At 37.5% G+C, this 13,816-nt stretch overlaps 1 protein-coding gene across 11 annotated transcripts; it reads right to left on the bottom strand.

Moving 5' to 3' along the window:
- Window positions 1-769: 769 nt before the first annotated feature.
- Window positions 770-13,142, bottom strand: Khc-73 (Kinesin heavy chain 73). 11 transcript variants are annotated; one of them, XR_892643.1, is made up of 13 exons: window positions 13,005-13,142; window positions 12,825-12,938; window positions 9,246-10,999; window positions 8,812-9,159; window positions 6,818-8,684; window positions 6,578-6,744; window positions 6,276-6,447; window positions 5,980-6,003; window positions 4,987-5,004; window positions 3,956-4,021; window positions 2,337-3,539; window positions 2,023-2,241; window positions 770-1,894 (listed from the first exon to the last, which is right to left on the bottom strand). XR_892643.1 is itself a non-coding variant. In XM_011312819.1 (12 exons), the coding sequence occupies exons 2-12, from the start codon at window positions 12,877-12,879 to the stop codon at window positions 2,156-2,158; spliced, it is 5,760 nt and encodes a 1,919-aa protein (XP_011311121.1). In that variant the 5' UTR covers window positions 12,880-12,938; window positions 13,005-13,142; the 3' UTR covers window positions 770-2,155. The 11 variants fall into 11 exon arrangements, 10 of the variants coding, with proteins under 10 accessions (XP_011311121.1, XP_011311126.1, XP_011311124.1 ...); XM_011312819.1 differs by having other exon boundaries at window positions 770-2,241; XM_011312824.1 differs by having other exon boundaries at window positions 770-2,241; window positions 6,602-6,744.
- Between the last annotated feature and the right edge of the window lie 674 nt (window positions 13,143-13,816).

Below are 13,816 nucleotides of genomic sequence, written 5' to 3'. Positions count from 1 at the left end.
TTTATTTTCCTTTAAAAATTAAAATGTACATACATAAATCATTCATGTTTATATATTCACGTCCAACGTGTTCATGTGGCTCTCAGTGGTTTTTTTTTTCAACGCAACACACTGCCCCATTGGAGAATTTCTTTTGACAATTCAATGAAAAACCCTTAAAATTTTGCAATATTATTATTATGGTAATCCAAATACCTGTTGACATTGAAATAGGCAATTCCCCAGTAATTACCGAATTTCTCTCTCGCCTCAGCCTTCTATTGAACCAATTTTGTATACGTGTATTGCTTAATTAATCATAAAAATCACTGGAAAAAAAAAAATCAAAAATAACCCCTATCATTCATTTATGTTTATTTGTAAATTTTCAGACACAATTTCCAGTCACTTATTTATTGGTGACAAATATTCAATTGTTAAATCACTTGTTAAATGAAATAACCAATAAAGAAAAAAAAATGGGCAGGTGCTTCTGCAGTGGCATAGCTGTCCCATTGCCCCAATAATTATCCCTTGGACTATTGAACAACCAGCAAGAGCAATTGGCCAACTCTACCCCAAAAAGGCTTATTATTATAATCAATAAATATTATGTATAATAATATATTTATTATGATAATAGTATTGTTCTATTTGGACAGGAATAGTTTGTTTGTTTTTCACAATATGGACAAATGTATTATTGTTATCTTACGTATAAGGTAATTATTTCTTCCACATCTCTTTCGCAGCGTGTTTTACCATTATTTTACACTTTTAATTGATTATTAAGTGCTTTTGTCATATTAATACGCATATTTTGTTCAAAAAATATTATAGTCCGTTGTTATTTGATTTCGCTTCAACTCGTGAGTACAGTGATGATACATTGTTGCGTAGATGATAAATTATTGCATATTATCTTGCTCTAAAATATTTTAAAACGACTAGGCTTTTTGGTAAACCAAAATTAAACGCTCGGTTACCGCTTACCATTCAGCAAGTAACAACAAAGTAAAACGACATATACTTAAAATTTATCGACTATTGGCCATTAATTTATGCTGCATTAAAATATTGTTTGTATTTATAATTATGCAATTGAAGTAAATTTATCGATACATCCCTAGGGCTAAATTAGTCTAATATTGCAACTTCTGCAGCTAGTGAAATAACTCAACGGAAACGATAACCAATACTTAATTAAAATTCAACGCAAGGTCCTTCCCATGTTCGATACATATATATTCACCTTCAGTAAATAATTTCTATAATGCAGATACATGCTGGCATTTGTTGAGGTTTAATGGAGATGAGATAAGTCACCTCAGCAAATTTCACTACTAAAATTATATAAAACAATTTATCTAAGACAATGAAAATATTGAAATAATAGTTGCACAGCTGTTTTACTGTCCAATAACTGCACGCTATTACTGCATTATTGTAAGTCCAATTAGTTTATATGAATTACTCAGCTTTATCCAAATGTCAAATCAATTATGGTGATAATCCTTGATATTTTTACAACATACAGAACACTTGAACAGCTGTTGCATCTTCTCAGTACAATTTTTATCACTACACACCTTTATAATCCCATGATTTGATGCTTTATAAACTCAAATTGGAGTTAATTAACGTTTATTATTACAAAAATGACTTTAGTGGAATGTCTTTGAAATTTTGCATGTTCGTCGGGAGACTATTTAATTACTCCTGTATGAATTTTTCACAATGTACTCGTACATTTTGATAATTGAAAAAAAAAAAAGAAATTCAATTATTCCGATGGATTCCAAGCTTATCACGAATAAAATGAGAAGAAAATCACAGAGGGAAATCTCGATGGAATAAAGAAAAATGCTGTTTTCGGTTATGGAAGGTTCATCAATTCATCTCCACGGTAGTGCATCTAAGACATGAAGAGAAAATTCATGGAATGTGGAATGTGCTACGCATGCTATATGGTTCGCCCCACCCCCCTCACCCCCCTTCCTTCCCCAAATGAAATACACCGAATTTTTCTTGAATTAGTATTACCTAGTTTTATCTATCAGAGTCAAAACCATCAGCACTATAACATCCTTTTAAGACTATTTTGTGTTCTGCTCGATTTTAGGCATTTACCGATTATACCGTTATACTTCAATGCATTGTTTCGATTTTTTGTGGTTTATTTGCCTCGGTGGGATGAACGTGTACTTGTTGATAGACCCTCTCCCCGACTCCGGCTCCTATGCAGAGAGTGTAGGCCTTCACCTAACAAATATTTAAAGTACAACAATTTTTATAACATGTGATAAATTTTTCTGGACGATGAGATGTAAATGAATAAATAATAAAAGCACACTTACCCCTGCTGAGACTCCGCCGCATAGTGGAGGCGGGTGCCTCCTGTTTGGTAAAATTTCTGAGTGCCCTTCCCCGTTTATCGAGAACAAGCTTATCGACCTTCACGAAAATACCGTATTTTGGTCGACAAGTGAAGTACCTATGGCCATTTACAGCACCATCATTCTTACCAGTTGGAGCATCGAGTTCAACACCAATCCAGGTCCCTGAGGCGAAGTCAGTACCCCCAATATAAGCAATAACTCCACAATAGCTGTAAGGCCTCACCATAACAGACTCTCCTAGAACAATCCACTCAGGGAGTGGTGATTCGAACCTTGTCAGATCCGTCTTTGAGCCAAATGAGCTCTTCTCATTGACAAGCGTCGCGTCCTCCATGCGAACTGATGAGCTCTCAGTCTCCCCTCCATTCTCATATACATTCACACCTGGTGAATATTTCAGGACTCCCTCAGACAAATGTGGACGGACCATTGGAAATGAGGCTCTGTGGAAGTGTGAACTATTTCTCCCACAATTATTCGACAATTTTCTTCGTCTGACGACTTTACCAGATGTCAATTTACATTGAACAATATTATTCCCTTCCAGTGGACTGTCATCATCTGAATTTGACGTTTGACTCGTATTTGTATTCATATCGTTCTTTAACTCTTCAGTTCGTCCATCACTAATCTCTGATTTATTCTCCAAGCAACTTTGTCCAGTTGAGCACTCCTCTAGGGAACGGGAGCTCTCCATCTTTACACCACTTAGGTCCTCCAGATGTGTACGGATGTCATCAAAGTACTCCTCTGGGGTCTCCTCCACCAGTGAGCTATCCATTTTTTCGGTTTTTTTCCCTTCTATTATTAGTTTGTACTCTGCGTCTGGGGTTTCATCGATACTTATCGATTTTATTGAGATTGAATCGTCAGATGTGAGATTTGTCGTTGACACCGCCTGAGAGCCATAACCACTGCTGCTCATGCTCGGGGTGTTTATTTTTGTTGACTGAAGTTCAGCGAGAGAGTCAAGGGTCCGAGAGGTTGTTAAAGGCTTTATTGCTTTTCCTCGCACCACATATATATCGTACTCAGCATCCTCGGCATCACTCTTTTCCCCATCATCAGGCACAGGTGAAGACGCCTGATTACCTACGTTTGATGTTTCCTCGTGAAGGGTTGTCATGCGAAGACTCAGCTTCCCACTCATATTTGGAGAGGCTTTAAAAGAAAAAAATAAACAAAATTAATAAATTGTGGGAATAAAAATAAATAAAAATAATCATTAGTGAAAAGTGCCAGGCACACATGGGAAAACCATTGGACCATTGGACCATTGGACCATGGGAAAACCATTTTCAATTATTAGTAAGTGAAAAATTATTTCTGTTTTTTCAAACGAAAATCTTAATTGTCCTAAGTAATATTTCCAATGTTTTCACCCTGTGTGCATAATCCCGAAGATAAATCCTAAATACTCTGAAAAATAAAACGTAAAGAGTAAAAGTGAGGTGAAAGAAAATCCAACTCAATATCAAATAATAATCGTCATTTACTCATTATGAAAAATCTATAATGTCGAAAGAAATAAAATAAAGAGAAAGATCTAAAGACAACACCGAAACAGTGTCACCTACATTTGAAAGTCGATTGCTGCACACGTGTCAGTGATATCTGGCTGAGATTCAAGGATGTCGGTCTCGCTGAAACGACACATACTATCATGTACTCATCCATTTAACTTGAAATTCTTTAAAATATATTATGTCTACACACACGCACATTCAACTCATCCAATTACCATCTATTTTATTTTCAAATCAAGGGCTGTCGAATTGATTGATAATTCGGTACCACTGGGGAAAATTATAATTATAACATGCATACACATATGCCAGTCTCTCCAAATGGCTGTCCCTTGTTTCTCCCTTCCGGAGTCTCATTGATTTTTCATCATGAAATTGAGGCACGAATGGGCAGGCATGGGCAAATTTGCTTTTTTATTTTCATTTTTGTCCATTTTTTTAAATGTTTTTGAGAGTTCTATTATATTATATGAGATCAATACAAGTAGACAGTTGTTTAATGAAAAAATTCAACTGACAATTTTGTTTTTTTCTTCTTGCACCATATTACTTTTTTACTGAATTTTTTCACATTAAAAATAGATGAGCTCAAATAAATTGCCGACCAATCTATGAGTTTTGAATAACTGATGGACAAAGCATAGGAATACTGCCCGGTGTTATATGCCTTCAGCACAGTAGAACATCTAACACTTTAACATGCAATTAAATAAAAACTAATCAAAGCACTTGCAATTCGTGCAACCATTTGCGTATGGTATAGATGATATTGCCCAAAATTCGAGAAAAGTTGGACAGAGAATATTACGGAAATATCATTTTAAAAAATTAATAAATACATTCAAATGAAATGTATGCCTATCTATTTTCTGATAGAATATTATACTCCATTAAATTCGTCTGCTGAAACTTTTCCCAACAAGAGGTGAATTTATGCCATAAAATACGTGTGATGAAACTATAGAGGCAGACTCAATCACTCACGATAATAATCGACTATTTTACCCATTTTTGTTTTTTTTTTGTTTTTTTTTTTTGTCAATTTATGAATTAATACCAAAAAAATCAAGACTCCATTTTACCTGAGATGATAATGGAGCCTTGGGATGGGCCGAAATAGTGGTAGAGGTAGACGTAGTTAAAACAGAGGAACAAGATTGAAAAAATAAATTAGTGAATTTGTTGTTGTAATGGCATTAAACAAAATTTTGTTCCTTTCATTGCTGTCGAGTAATTGAGTGACTATTCTTTATTGGTTCCAATTGTGGGCTGCTAATCAATGCGTATGCCAATGTGGCAAAGTGGTAATAGTACCTTATATATTCTTTTTTTTTGACTACACACAGTCGAAACGATAAAATGAGCCTTTCAATCACTGTTTTCCTCTTAATTGTTCTATGAATGGAATGTGGAACGTGGCAATAAAATAAAATTCCATAGGTGATAATTTTCACAAAGAAATAACGCAAGGATATTCAATCACATTATGTCGAATATTGAAGAAATATTTTCAAAGGCAAGTGTGGAAGTGTAAATAGTTTGAACATGCGCCGAGAATACAATTCTCATTGCTCCCGGAGTCGTAATAATCAAGATGAAAGATAAAAAATGCAGCTAAGCAAAATGGTTACACTTTGGAAAGCAGATGGAATAATTTTTAAACAGTTTTTTTTATTGATTTTTTTTTTTTTTTTTTTTTTTTAAATAAGAAAAGAGAACTGACGCACGATTTGCATGGTAGAATATATACTTGACGGCCTATATTCGGATATGGAATAAACTTTAAGGTGGAATAAAAACTAGAGAATATTGTGAAAATTCATTCATATGACAATAGGCATTGGTCAGCGGTGAAGCCCAGTGGTAATAACGATAAAACGTGGTACACGAAATGTTTTGTATGAATAAAACTAGCGAGCAAATGTTGAAAAAATTCAAAGTCAGGCTACCAATTGGCAGAGTGATAAATTTATGGCTGCAAAATGACGTAGCACTGCCATGGATATGGATATTTGGGCCCAATACAGTGTATAATGCAGCAAAATGAAATTCAATTAATTACATAATTCAATTACCTTGTCGTTGTCGAACTTGTGTCACTATCGTCGATATTTTTTTTTTTTTTGTTCATTTTAATAATCATGAGAAAGAAAATACGGTAAAATTAATAATGCCATAAAAATTCACATCAATAAGTTGTCATCGTTTTCCATATCAATTGATTCATGATTTATAAAATATCAATGTAAATATAATAATGAATTTTTCACAACTTGGTTTGTAAAAAATTTATATAATTCTGGTTCGAGCTAAATATATGAATACCCTGAAGAAAAATCATAATATGATATATACAAAAAATAATTCTCACCAATTCCAAAAGTCTTGGATGAAGAATTTAAGAAATTGTCATCATTTCTCGTATGGCCTAGTGATGATCGCCTTGAATGATGTGGGAGGCAATTTAATTCTGAATTGAGGTCTGTGACGCTCTCCGAACGTGTGACACTCAGAGAATCCATCGAGGTATCAAATCTCATAATCTGCAATTATATAAAAATTATAATTAATTGATTTAAAGCACGTAAATTATTTGATTCGTCTGCTCAATGAAATGAAAATATAAATACAACAATAATAATAAAATAAAGAAGAAAAAAATGTGGAGCATACAGTGAACTTGAGAAGCTGCAGTACCTGCGAGAAGTTTGGAACACTAGCGGTTTTTCTCATGAGTGGTTGGCCACGTGCCTGAAGTAATTCTTTGACAGCGACACTCTGCCTCAACCTATCGAGTGTCAGAATGCTCTCTACAGCAGACACACCTCTCGTATATTTTTCTGAAAAATTTCCATAAAATTCATGATTGAATTGGTATTATCAAATAGTGAAAATCAATGAAATATCATTTACCAATATATGTTTCACCATCTGCATCACTACTATCCTCCCCACTGGCAGCTATTTGTGCTAAGCTCTCCCTGTCCTCTAACTCTTCACTAGCCTTTGGTATATTGGAAACAATCTCATAAGTAACTCCAGTCTGTGCTAGGCAATCTGGCCTGACAATTCTCTTGAATAAACGGTCAGTGAAGCTCTGCTTCTTATAAATATTGAGTGACAGCCTCTTTCTCAAAACGAGATCCATAGGAGCTGGATGTGAGAGCCTAACAGTTGTCTTAAGAATGAGAAAAACCCGTTCATTAGGAGGTGTGAGTCGATTAAGATGAAGATTTTCGTGTATACTAGAGTCCCAAGCAGCAATAGCACATACATCCTTCTCAAGGTGCTTGATAATAGGAAGAGGATAGAATTTATTGCCAAATTCCTTGGAGAGAATAGAATTTATTCCAGTAACAGAGACCTCTTCTCCAGACTGATGAGTTGACAAATCATCAGCATTGAGATCAAGAAAAAGTACAGGAATATGTGGTTCCATACCGGCAGGTGGATGCCAGTCAGCTGGTGCCCCTGGTATTCCAGAGCCAGCAGCCGGCACCAGCACAGCATTACGCTCTTCAGTGAGACTTACCCACTGCTCTACAAGACTCTGCTCTCTCTCCACATCCTGCTCGCTTTTTGATTGCTTATTCACTAATTTCTGTATGTGCTGGTCTAAATACTGTCGTCTTCGCATAAGTGCATCACTCCACTTATCCCTAAGTATTCTGAGATCCTCGTCTTGGTAACTGTCTAGGGGAATCTGTAGAGGATTTCTTACAGCCACACTCCCAACACATATACTCAGTATTGACTGGCATATAATTGGAAGAGTACCAGAGTTCTGAACAGGTTTCACCCTCACCTGTATCCTCCTCTGTTGTCCCTGACGTAATTGGTAGACTCCACCAGTCATCGTGTCTGGATTAACGACAACCTCCACTGATGAATACTCTCCCTGTTCGTTGAGCTCCTGTATTTCTACCCACAGCTCGATTTTTCTCGTCAATTCCGACCAGCGGTCAGCGAGAGATCTCGCTTTAGCCAGCTGCTGTTGCTCAACTTCCCATCCTGGCTTGGATTTTGAGAATCCAGCACTCCTGTGGCCCCACACTTCGATACTCAGTGCCCCCTCTGCACAGTGTTCAAGAAATTCCTCGTTTATTGGTACAGTGAATTCATTAGTGTGACTAAATTCAAATGCTGGTGAATCTCTCTGCCTTGATAATGAGCAGTTTATCTGTGGTAAATCAGTGCTCGAGATGGAGGGTACGACAATGGGCTCTGGATGGCCCCAAAAGTTATACTGACAGAAGACAAAGTGGCTTAGAGATAGAGGCAATCCACTCGCTTGTTTTATCGTAACTCTGCAACTAATGTGACTCGATCCTGAATCCTCGTGTTCGGAGCAAGTTGAATCTGAGCTACTCGAACTCTCTGAGGCTGCCTCGCACATTCTGTCCGGGGGAAATTGACCCTTTGTACGACTCACTTCCACCTGCAAACGACCCGCTACCTCACCCTGCTGACTGATTATCGGCGTATGGTAATCCAACTGGACATCGTGAAATAACACCTCCAGGAATATATTTGCTACTCCTATGAGGTTGTGGTTCTCCTGAGATTCGTAAAATGGATCCTGAATCTTTAGAGGTACATCATCCTTCATTCCTGGCAATCGTTGCGAGTTGTTTGGGTCCTTCCAATCTTCATACATCTCACGCATGTCCACCAGTTTGTTCTCCAATTTCTCCATTGTCCACACCTGACTACCCATGTTTATCCGCTTCACCAGAATTGCTGGCTCACTTACGAATGCACCTCGCTGAAAAAATACACTCTTAATCATTCAAGAGTGTTTAATTAAAATAGAAATAAAAAATAATTTCAAGTAAAAATTGAAATGAACTTAAAAAAATAAAAAATAAAAATACAGACTTTACTTTACAAAATAAAAAATGTGTTACCTTTCTATTAGGACTCAGATTGTTCGGTGGTATCTGTAATGTAACACTGAACTTGGTCTGCTTATCCATTTCCTCAGCTAAAAAATTCGCCTCTTGTACGAGTGAATTTGCTTTGAGTATATCAGTCTTAAGCTGACCAAGACTGCGTTTGAACATTTCGTCACGCTCATGTGCCCATTTCTCTACTCGCATTTGTGTCGTTGGAGTACAAGCTGGTAGTTTTCCACCCTGACTTCCCCTCAGTGGATCATACGGTACATAAGGTGAATAGGGAGTTGATGGCGATAAAATATTGCGTAATTGTTGAAATTGTCTCTCATACTCGAGCCTCTGCTTCTCCAAGGCAACCTGTTCACAAAATGCCCCTGCTTGATTTTTTCCATTTTTAATTTATAAATAAATTTAGTTAATTTAATAGTCGATGGGAAACAAACCTGCTTGTCCTCCTCGTGCTGCCTCTCAAGTTTCTGAATGGCTCTCTGAATTGGATCATTAGACAGCTCATTGAGCATCAATTCCTCCCTAGCAAAATTATAATCAATATTCTGCGCTGGTGTCTGGGGCTCGCTGCTGATGGAGGTGGCAGGCCTAGGGCAATTAACTCTAAAAAAGTGATGATTTCCCCAGACGATTCTGTCGCCATGCTGCAGCAGTGTCTTTACGACGACCTGACTTCCATTAACGAAGCACCTAGCGCCATTAAGAGGACTCATATAGAGACCAGACTCCTCAATTGTTATGACACAGTGCTCAGGGAGGATGCCCAGACCATGAAGCTGAATATCCTGCTCAGTTGTTGCTGATCTGCCCCCAACGAGGGTAACATCCTTTAGATAATAGACAAGGAGCTCATTGAGGCTTGGATCGTCATTAAGATTCACCAGATAATATTTATTTTTCTCAACTTGAATGCCCGATGCCTGGACACTGATTCCCATTTTCTCAAGGGCTTGCTGCCTCTCGTGCTGGAGTTTCTCTGTCTTAACGAGCTTTTCCTCCCACGTCTGAGACATCTCCTTCATCAATCTCTCAGACTCTGATAATTTTTCGGTGATGTCTGTACGACGCTGACCCACCACTGAACCCTGACCAGTGGCGTGGAGCAGCATTTCCTTGAGTGCCTCTACCTCCTGTCTGAGCTCTCTAATTATTCTTGCATTGGGATCTTCATTAACAACAGCATGATTCACTATCCTCTTGGCTCGATCAGCATAGCGTAATGTTGACAGTGTCTCTTCGTAGTTATCAGCGGCTGGAGATATTGTGGCAACCATCACAGTTTTGCTATTGCCGCCGAGATTGTCCTTCAATAGCCATGTAAGAACTGAATCTCTGTAGGGAACGAATTTATCACGATTCTTTCCCCCGGAATTTTGATCGGCTAGCTTTGAGATGACAAGACCCAAAGTTGTCAATGATTTGTTGATGTTACTACCTTCTTTAAGCCTATCTCCAACTGCTCCTGTCTTGACAGCCCTTTCACTTCCAGCGAGATCGACTAGGCTCATTCTCGAGACCTTCTCCCCACTGACTCCGCTCTGGGCATCTGTCAGGGTCTGTGTTACCACCACTGAGAAGACCGCGTGGGATCTAGAACTCTCGGAATTCATGTTGGTTGCCGCAACTGTCCGAGACTTGTTCCCCTCTGTCATCAAATTATCAATGTCCTGATAGGAGGTGACAGCTAATTGACTAAGCCCATCGACGTATGGTCCTAGTACATTGTGCTCTCTCACTTTTAACGATTGCTTGTTGGGTTTTGGATCCAACAGATCGTGCACTTTCTCATTGTATATTTCCATGTATGAGACCTCAACTTTGTATGTTAGCTCGCAGCTCTGCTGTTTGGCGATCATGTCGAAGAGGTTGTCACAGAGACGGGGGATTATACCTTTGTTGTCGCCACTACCCATCATTGTGTATGACTTACCAGAGCCCGTCTGGCCATATGCAAAGATACACGCGTTGTAGCCTTGAAAGGCATTATCTAGAATATCTCGTCCCAGTGCATCAAACACCACCTCTTGGCTCGCAAAGTTCTCCACCGATGGTGACAACGAGTAGAAACAGTGATCGAACGCAAACGTTTTGGGCTTGTTTCGCTCGAGTTTTTCAAGAGACGTTGGATGCTGCAGGATTGTCTGCTGCCCTGTCATTTCGACAACACATTGGGTCCCCAGCTCCAACTCTGAGAGAATATACACGATTAATTATTATTATTTTCACATTTGATTAAAAAAAAAATTTCCCATTGTCAAATATTTTTTCAAATAATAGCTCAAATTTTTAAGAACAAGAGTAACTTGAAAAATTCGGTATAATTTTGTATGCTCAGGATAATATATGCCATGGTAATGTGGGAACATCAATAATCATCATTATTTACCAAGAGCCACCATTAACACAGAATGTGTCATCATTGTGCGAAATGATAGAACGATTGGATCAATAATAACAGGGAGATCATCAAAAATTTACGGTAAATTAGATTTCTTTTCCCTTGAATGAGGAAATACAATCATAACCACCTGATAGACAATTGAGTGGCCATGAGTGATATAAAGTACCTCGCGTTAATATTTCTCATGAGTCCGTATCCCCTGATCAGCATCAATGGAATAAAAAATAAAAAATTAAATTCCGCCGAGGCGAGACGGATTGGCTATTTTTTATTTAATTTCATCTGCATCATTTATAAAAATTGACGAGTGTCCTCGTTAGTTTTTCGTTCGTTGTCTAGCAAAACAGAGATAGCCAGAACTGTCGTGTGACCAGTGCGATCAATAAGAGGTCGCGGTAGTATCTCACGTGGGTGTTCAAGTAAAAAAAAAAAAAAAATCTTGGGCCCTATAATGCCACGAGGGAACCTATTTATTTTCAATAATTTCTCTTTACACACAAGAAGTTCATACCAAATCCATAGGAATAGCTGAAAGCAATCACGATATATTTAAAGGATAAGAACACTCGCATCGGATCATTCATGGAAATACGTGACGATAAATAACTGATACGATTTTTTGGCGATTGAAGGATTACTCGAACAATTATTAATATAATCGGTTGGGAGACAACTTGATTTTTATTGATTAATCATTTAGTAGTGAAGTAGTAAAGTGCTATAAGTCGAATGAATTGAAAAAAAAATCTTAAATATCAATTTATTTAAAAATATTACTTGTCCACTTTGTTAAGGATTTGGATTGAAGACGACTAATTGATTTATTTTTTAACATTTATTGAAGCGCATGGAAAGTGGTGAAAAATAAGAATGACTTATCAATTTCCATAAAAGAAAGGCCCGATATGTCGTGTTAGTTAGTCATAGAAAATAAAAGCGTAAGTGATGGGCCGTTTATCAGAGTGAAAAAATAGATATATGAATAGTAGTTTTTAATCATAGTTAATTTACTCATAAATTAATCGGTGGGGTCAGAATATCGCCAGAATAAAGCCTAAACATTTTCAACATCAATTTCCTCTTCTGTAAAGGTAAAAACCCATTAAAAATAGCCTGGGTAAAAGATAAAAACTTTTTGAACGAATACAATACTCGCCCTGAGGAAGTGTTAGATATGTGCGTCAATCGTCCTTTGTTCAACGACAACTCAAGCAATTTAACTGAAATAGCAGATTTGCATGTGCATTCTATGAACAAATGAAGAACTGAAAATAGCAATTAAATGTTCTCCAGAAAATACAACACCAATGGATACCAAATGTTAACTAAACAGTTTTCTATAAGAATTTAGTGGTGTCAACTTAATGTAGCATATATGTATTGCGATATTGCGATTATGGAGGTGAAATTTTTCAAATCGGAAATTCAGAGAGGAAACGTGACAGTTTGTTAGGAATAGTCAGTGCCTAGATGTTAAGATGAAGCAGCTCAAAAAAATGTCCCGCGGAAGGCATTTGTTCTTATCAAGGACGTGTGCTCATCACCTGCCGTGTGGACCTTAAGTTGTTTACTAAATCATGGGATGGCAATAATGAAAAATAAAAGGAATCACCTCTTCGATTGAACGGCCTAACTCTCACAGCAACTTTGATTTTATCCGTAGCCATGATTATCCTCGAAACCCGGCACGTCTTGTGTATTGACGAAATATTCAATCTAAAAATTCCTGAAAGCCAAAAAAAAAAAGACAGTGAGAAAAAAAAAATCACCCTTTTGGCCGTTTAATGCACACCACTGGTTTATTCGTGATTACAATAACATTTTCGTCCACTACATCATTGTCAACCCATAATCCACTGATCATTCATACAATTTGAATGACACTACGTCTCACCGAGCTCGTGACATACTTTGCCATTTTGCTTTTTTGATGATATGACTATGAACTCGTATGCAAGGTACACCCAAAGAGGATTGACGAAAGTAGAGGCTCAGTTCTAGCTGTTTGACTGACCCCAGAGGCATCGTAGTACTGCACCCCAAGAGAGGCAGGGCGCCACACGCAATGCTAGGGTGTAAGGGGGATGGGTGCAACTGAACACAGTCAACTGGCCACATGGCAATTGGCCACAGGTTTTTAAATATCGTCAACTGGCCACAACAGTAAATTGTAGATGGTGAGGCGTTACTGTTATTTGATCTCAGTATTCTTTATCGACTCAATTATTTGCTGTTAAAGGTCAAGAGATGGCAGTAGTATATATAAAAATTAAGAATGGCCCAGTACATCATCATAAAAAAATCGCTATTACATCGAACAAAAATACCTCCTTTGTTGAAGCCATTTATCAGTGCAAAACATCGCCAAGAAGGGCGTGATTTTTAATTTTTTTCACTTTTTGAACAAATGGAACCTGCAAAATTTCCAAAATAATTCACCATTCACGCAATAATGAAAATTCCAGGGAAAGGTGAATGGATCTGAGTTACGGAGGCCCTCGCGATTCATAATAAGCGTGAACTAGCCCTCGGGGCGTGATTTTTAATTTTTTTCACTTTTTGACCAAATGGCACCTGGAAAATTTCCAAAAAAAATTCACCATT

This window comes from Fopius arisanus, unplaced genomic scaffold (assembly GCF_000806365.1).
Source record: "Fopius arisanus strain USDA-PBARC FA_bdor unplaced genomic scaffold, ASM80636v1 scaffold00108, whole genome shotgun sequence".
NCBI lineage: Eukaryota > Metazoa > Arthropoda > Insecta > Hymenoptera > Braconidae > Fopius > Fopius arisanus.
The sequence above is the reverse complement of the archived record's forward strand: the minus strand, read 5'-3'. Positions and strand labels throughout refer to the sequence as shown.

Excerpts from the sequence above, each read along its gene's own strand:
- Khc-73 (XM_011312819.1), bottom strand. The coding sequence starts at position 12,879 with ATGGCTACGGATAAAATCAAAGTTGCTGTGAGAGTTAGGCCGTTCAAT. Across the intron at positions 8,685-8,811 it reads ATCTGAGTCCTAATAGAAAG|AGTGTATTTTTTCAGCGAGG; the intron begins GTAACACATTTT and ends TGAATGATTAAG. Across the intron at positions 6,004-6,275 it reads ATCCAAGACTTTTGGAATTG|TGACACAAGTTCGACAACGA; the intron begins GTGAGAATTATT and ends TATCGACGATAG.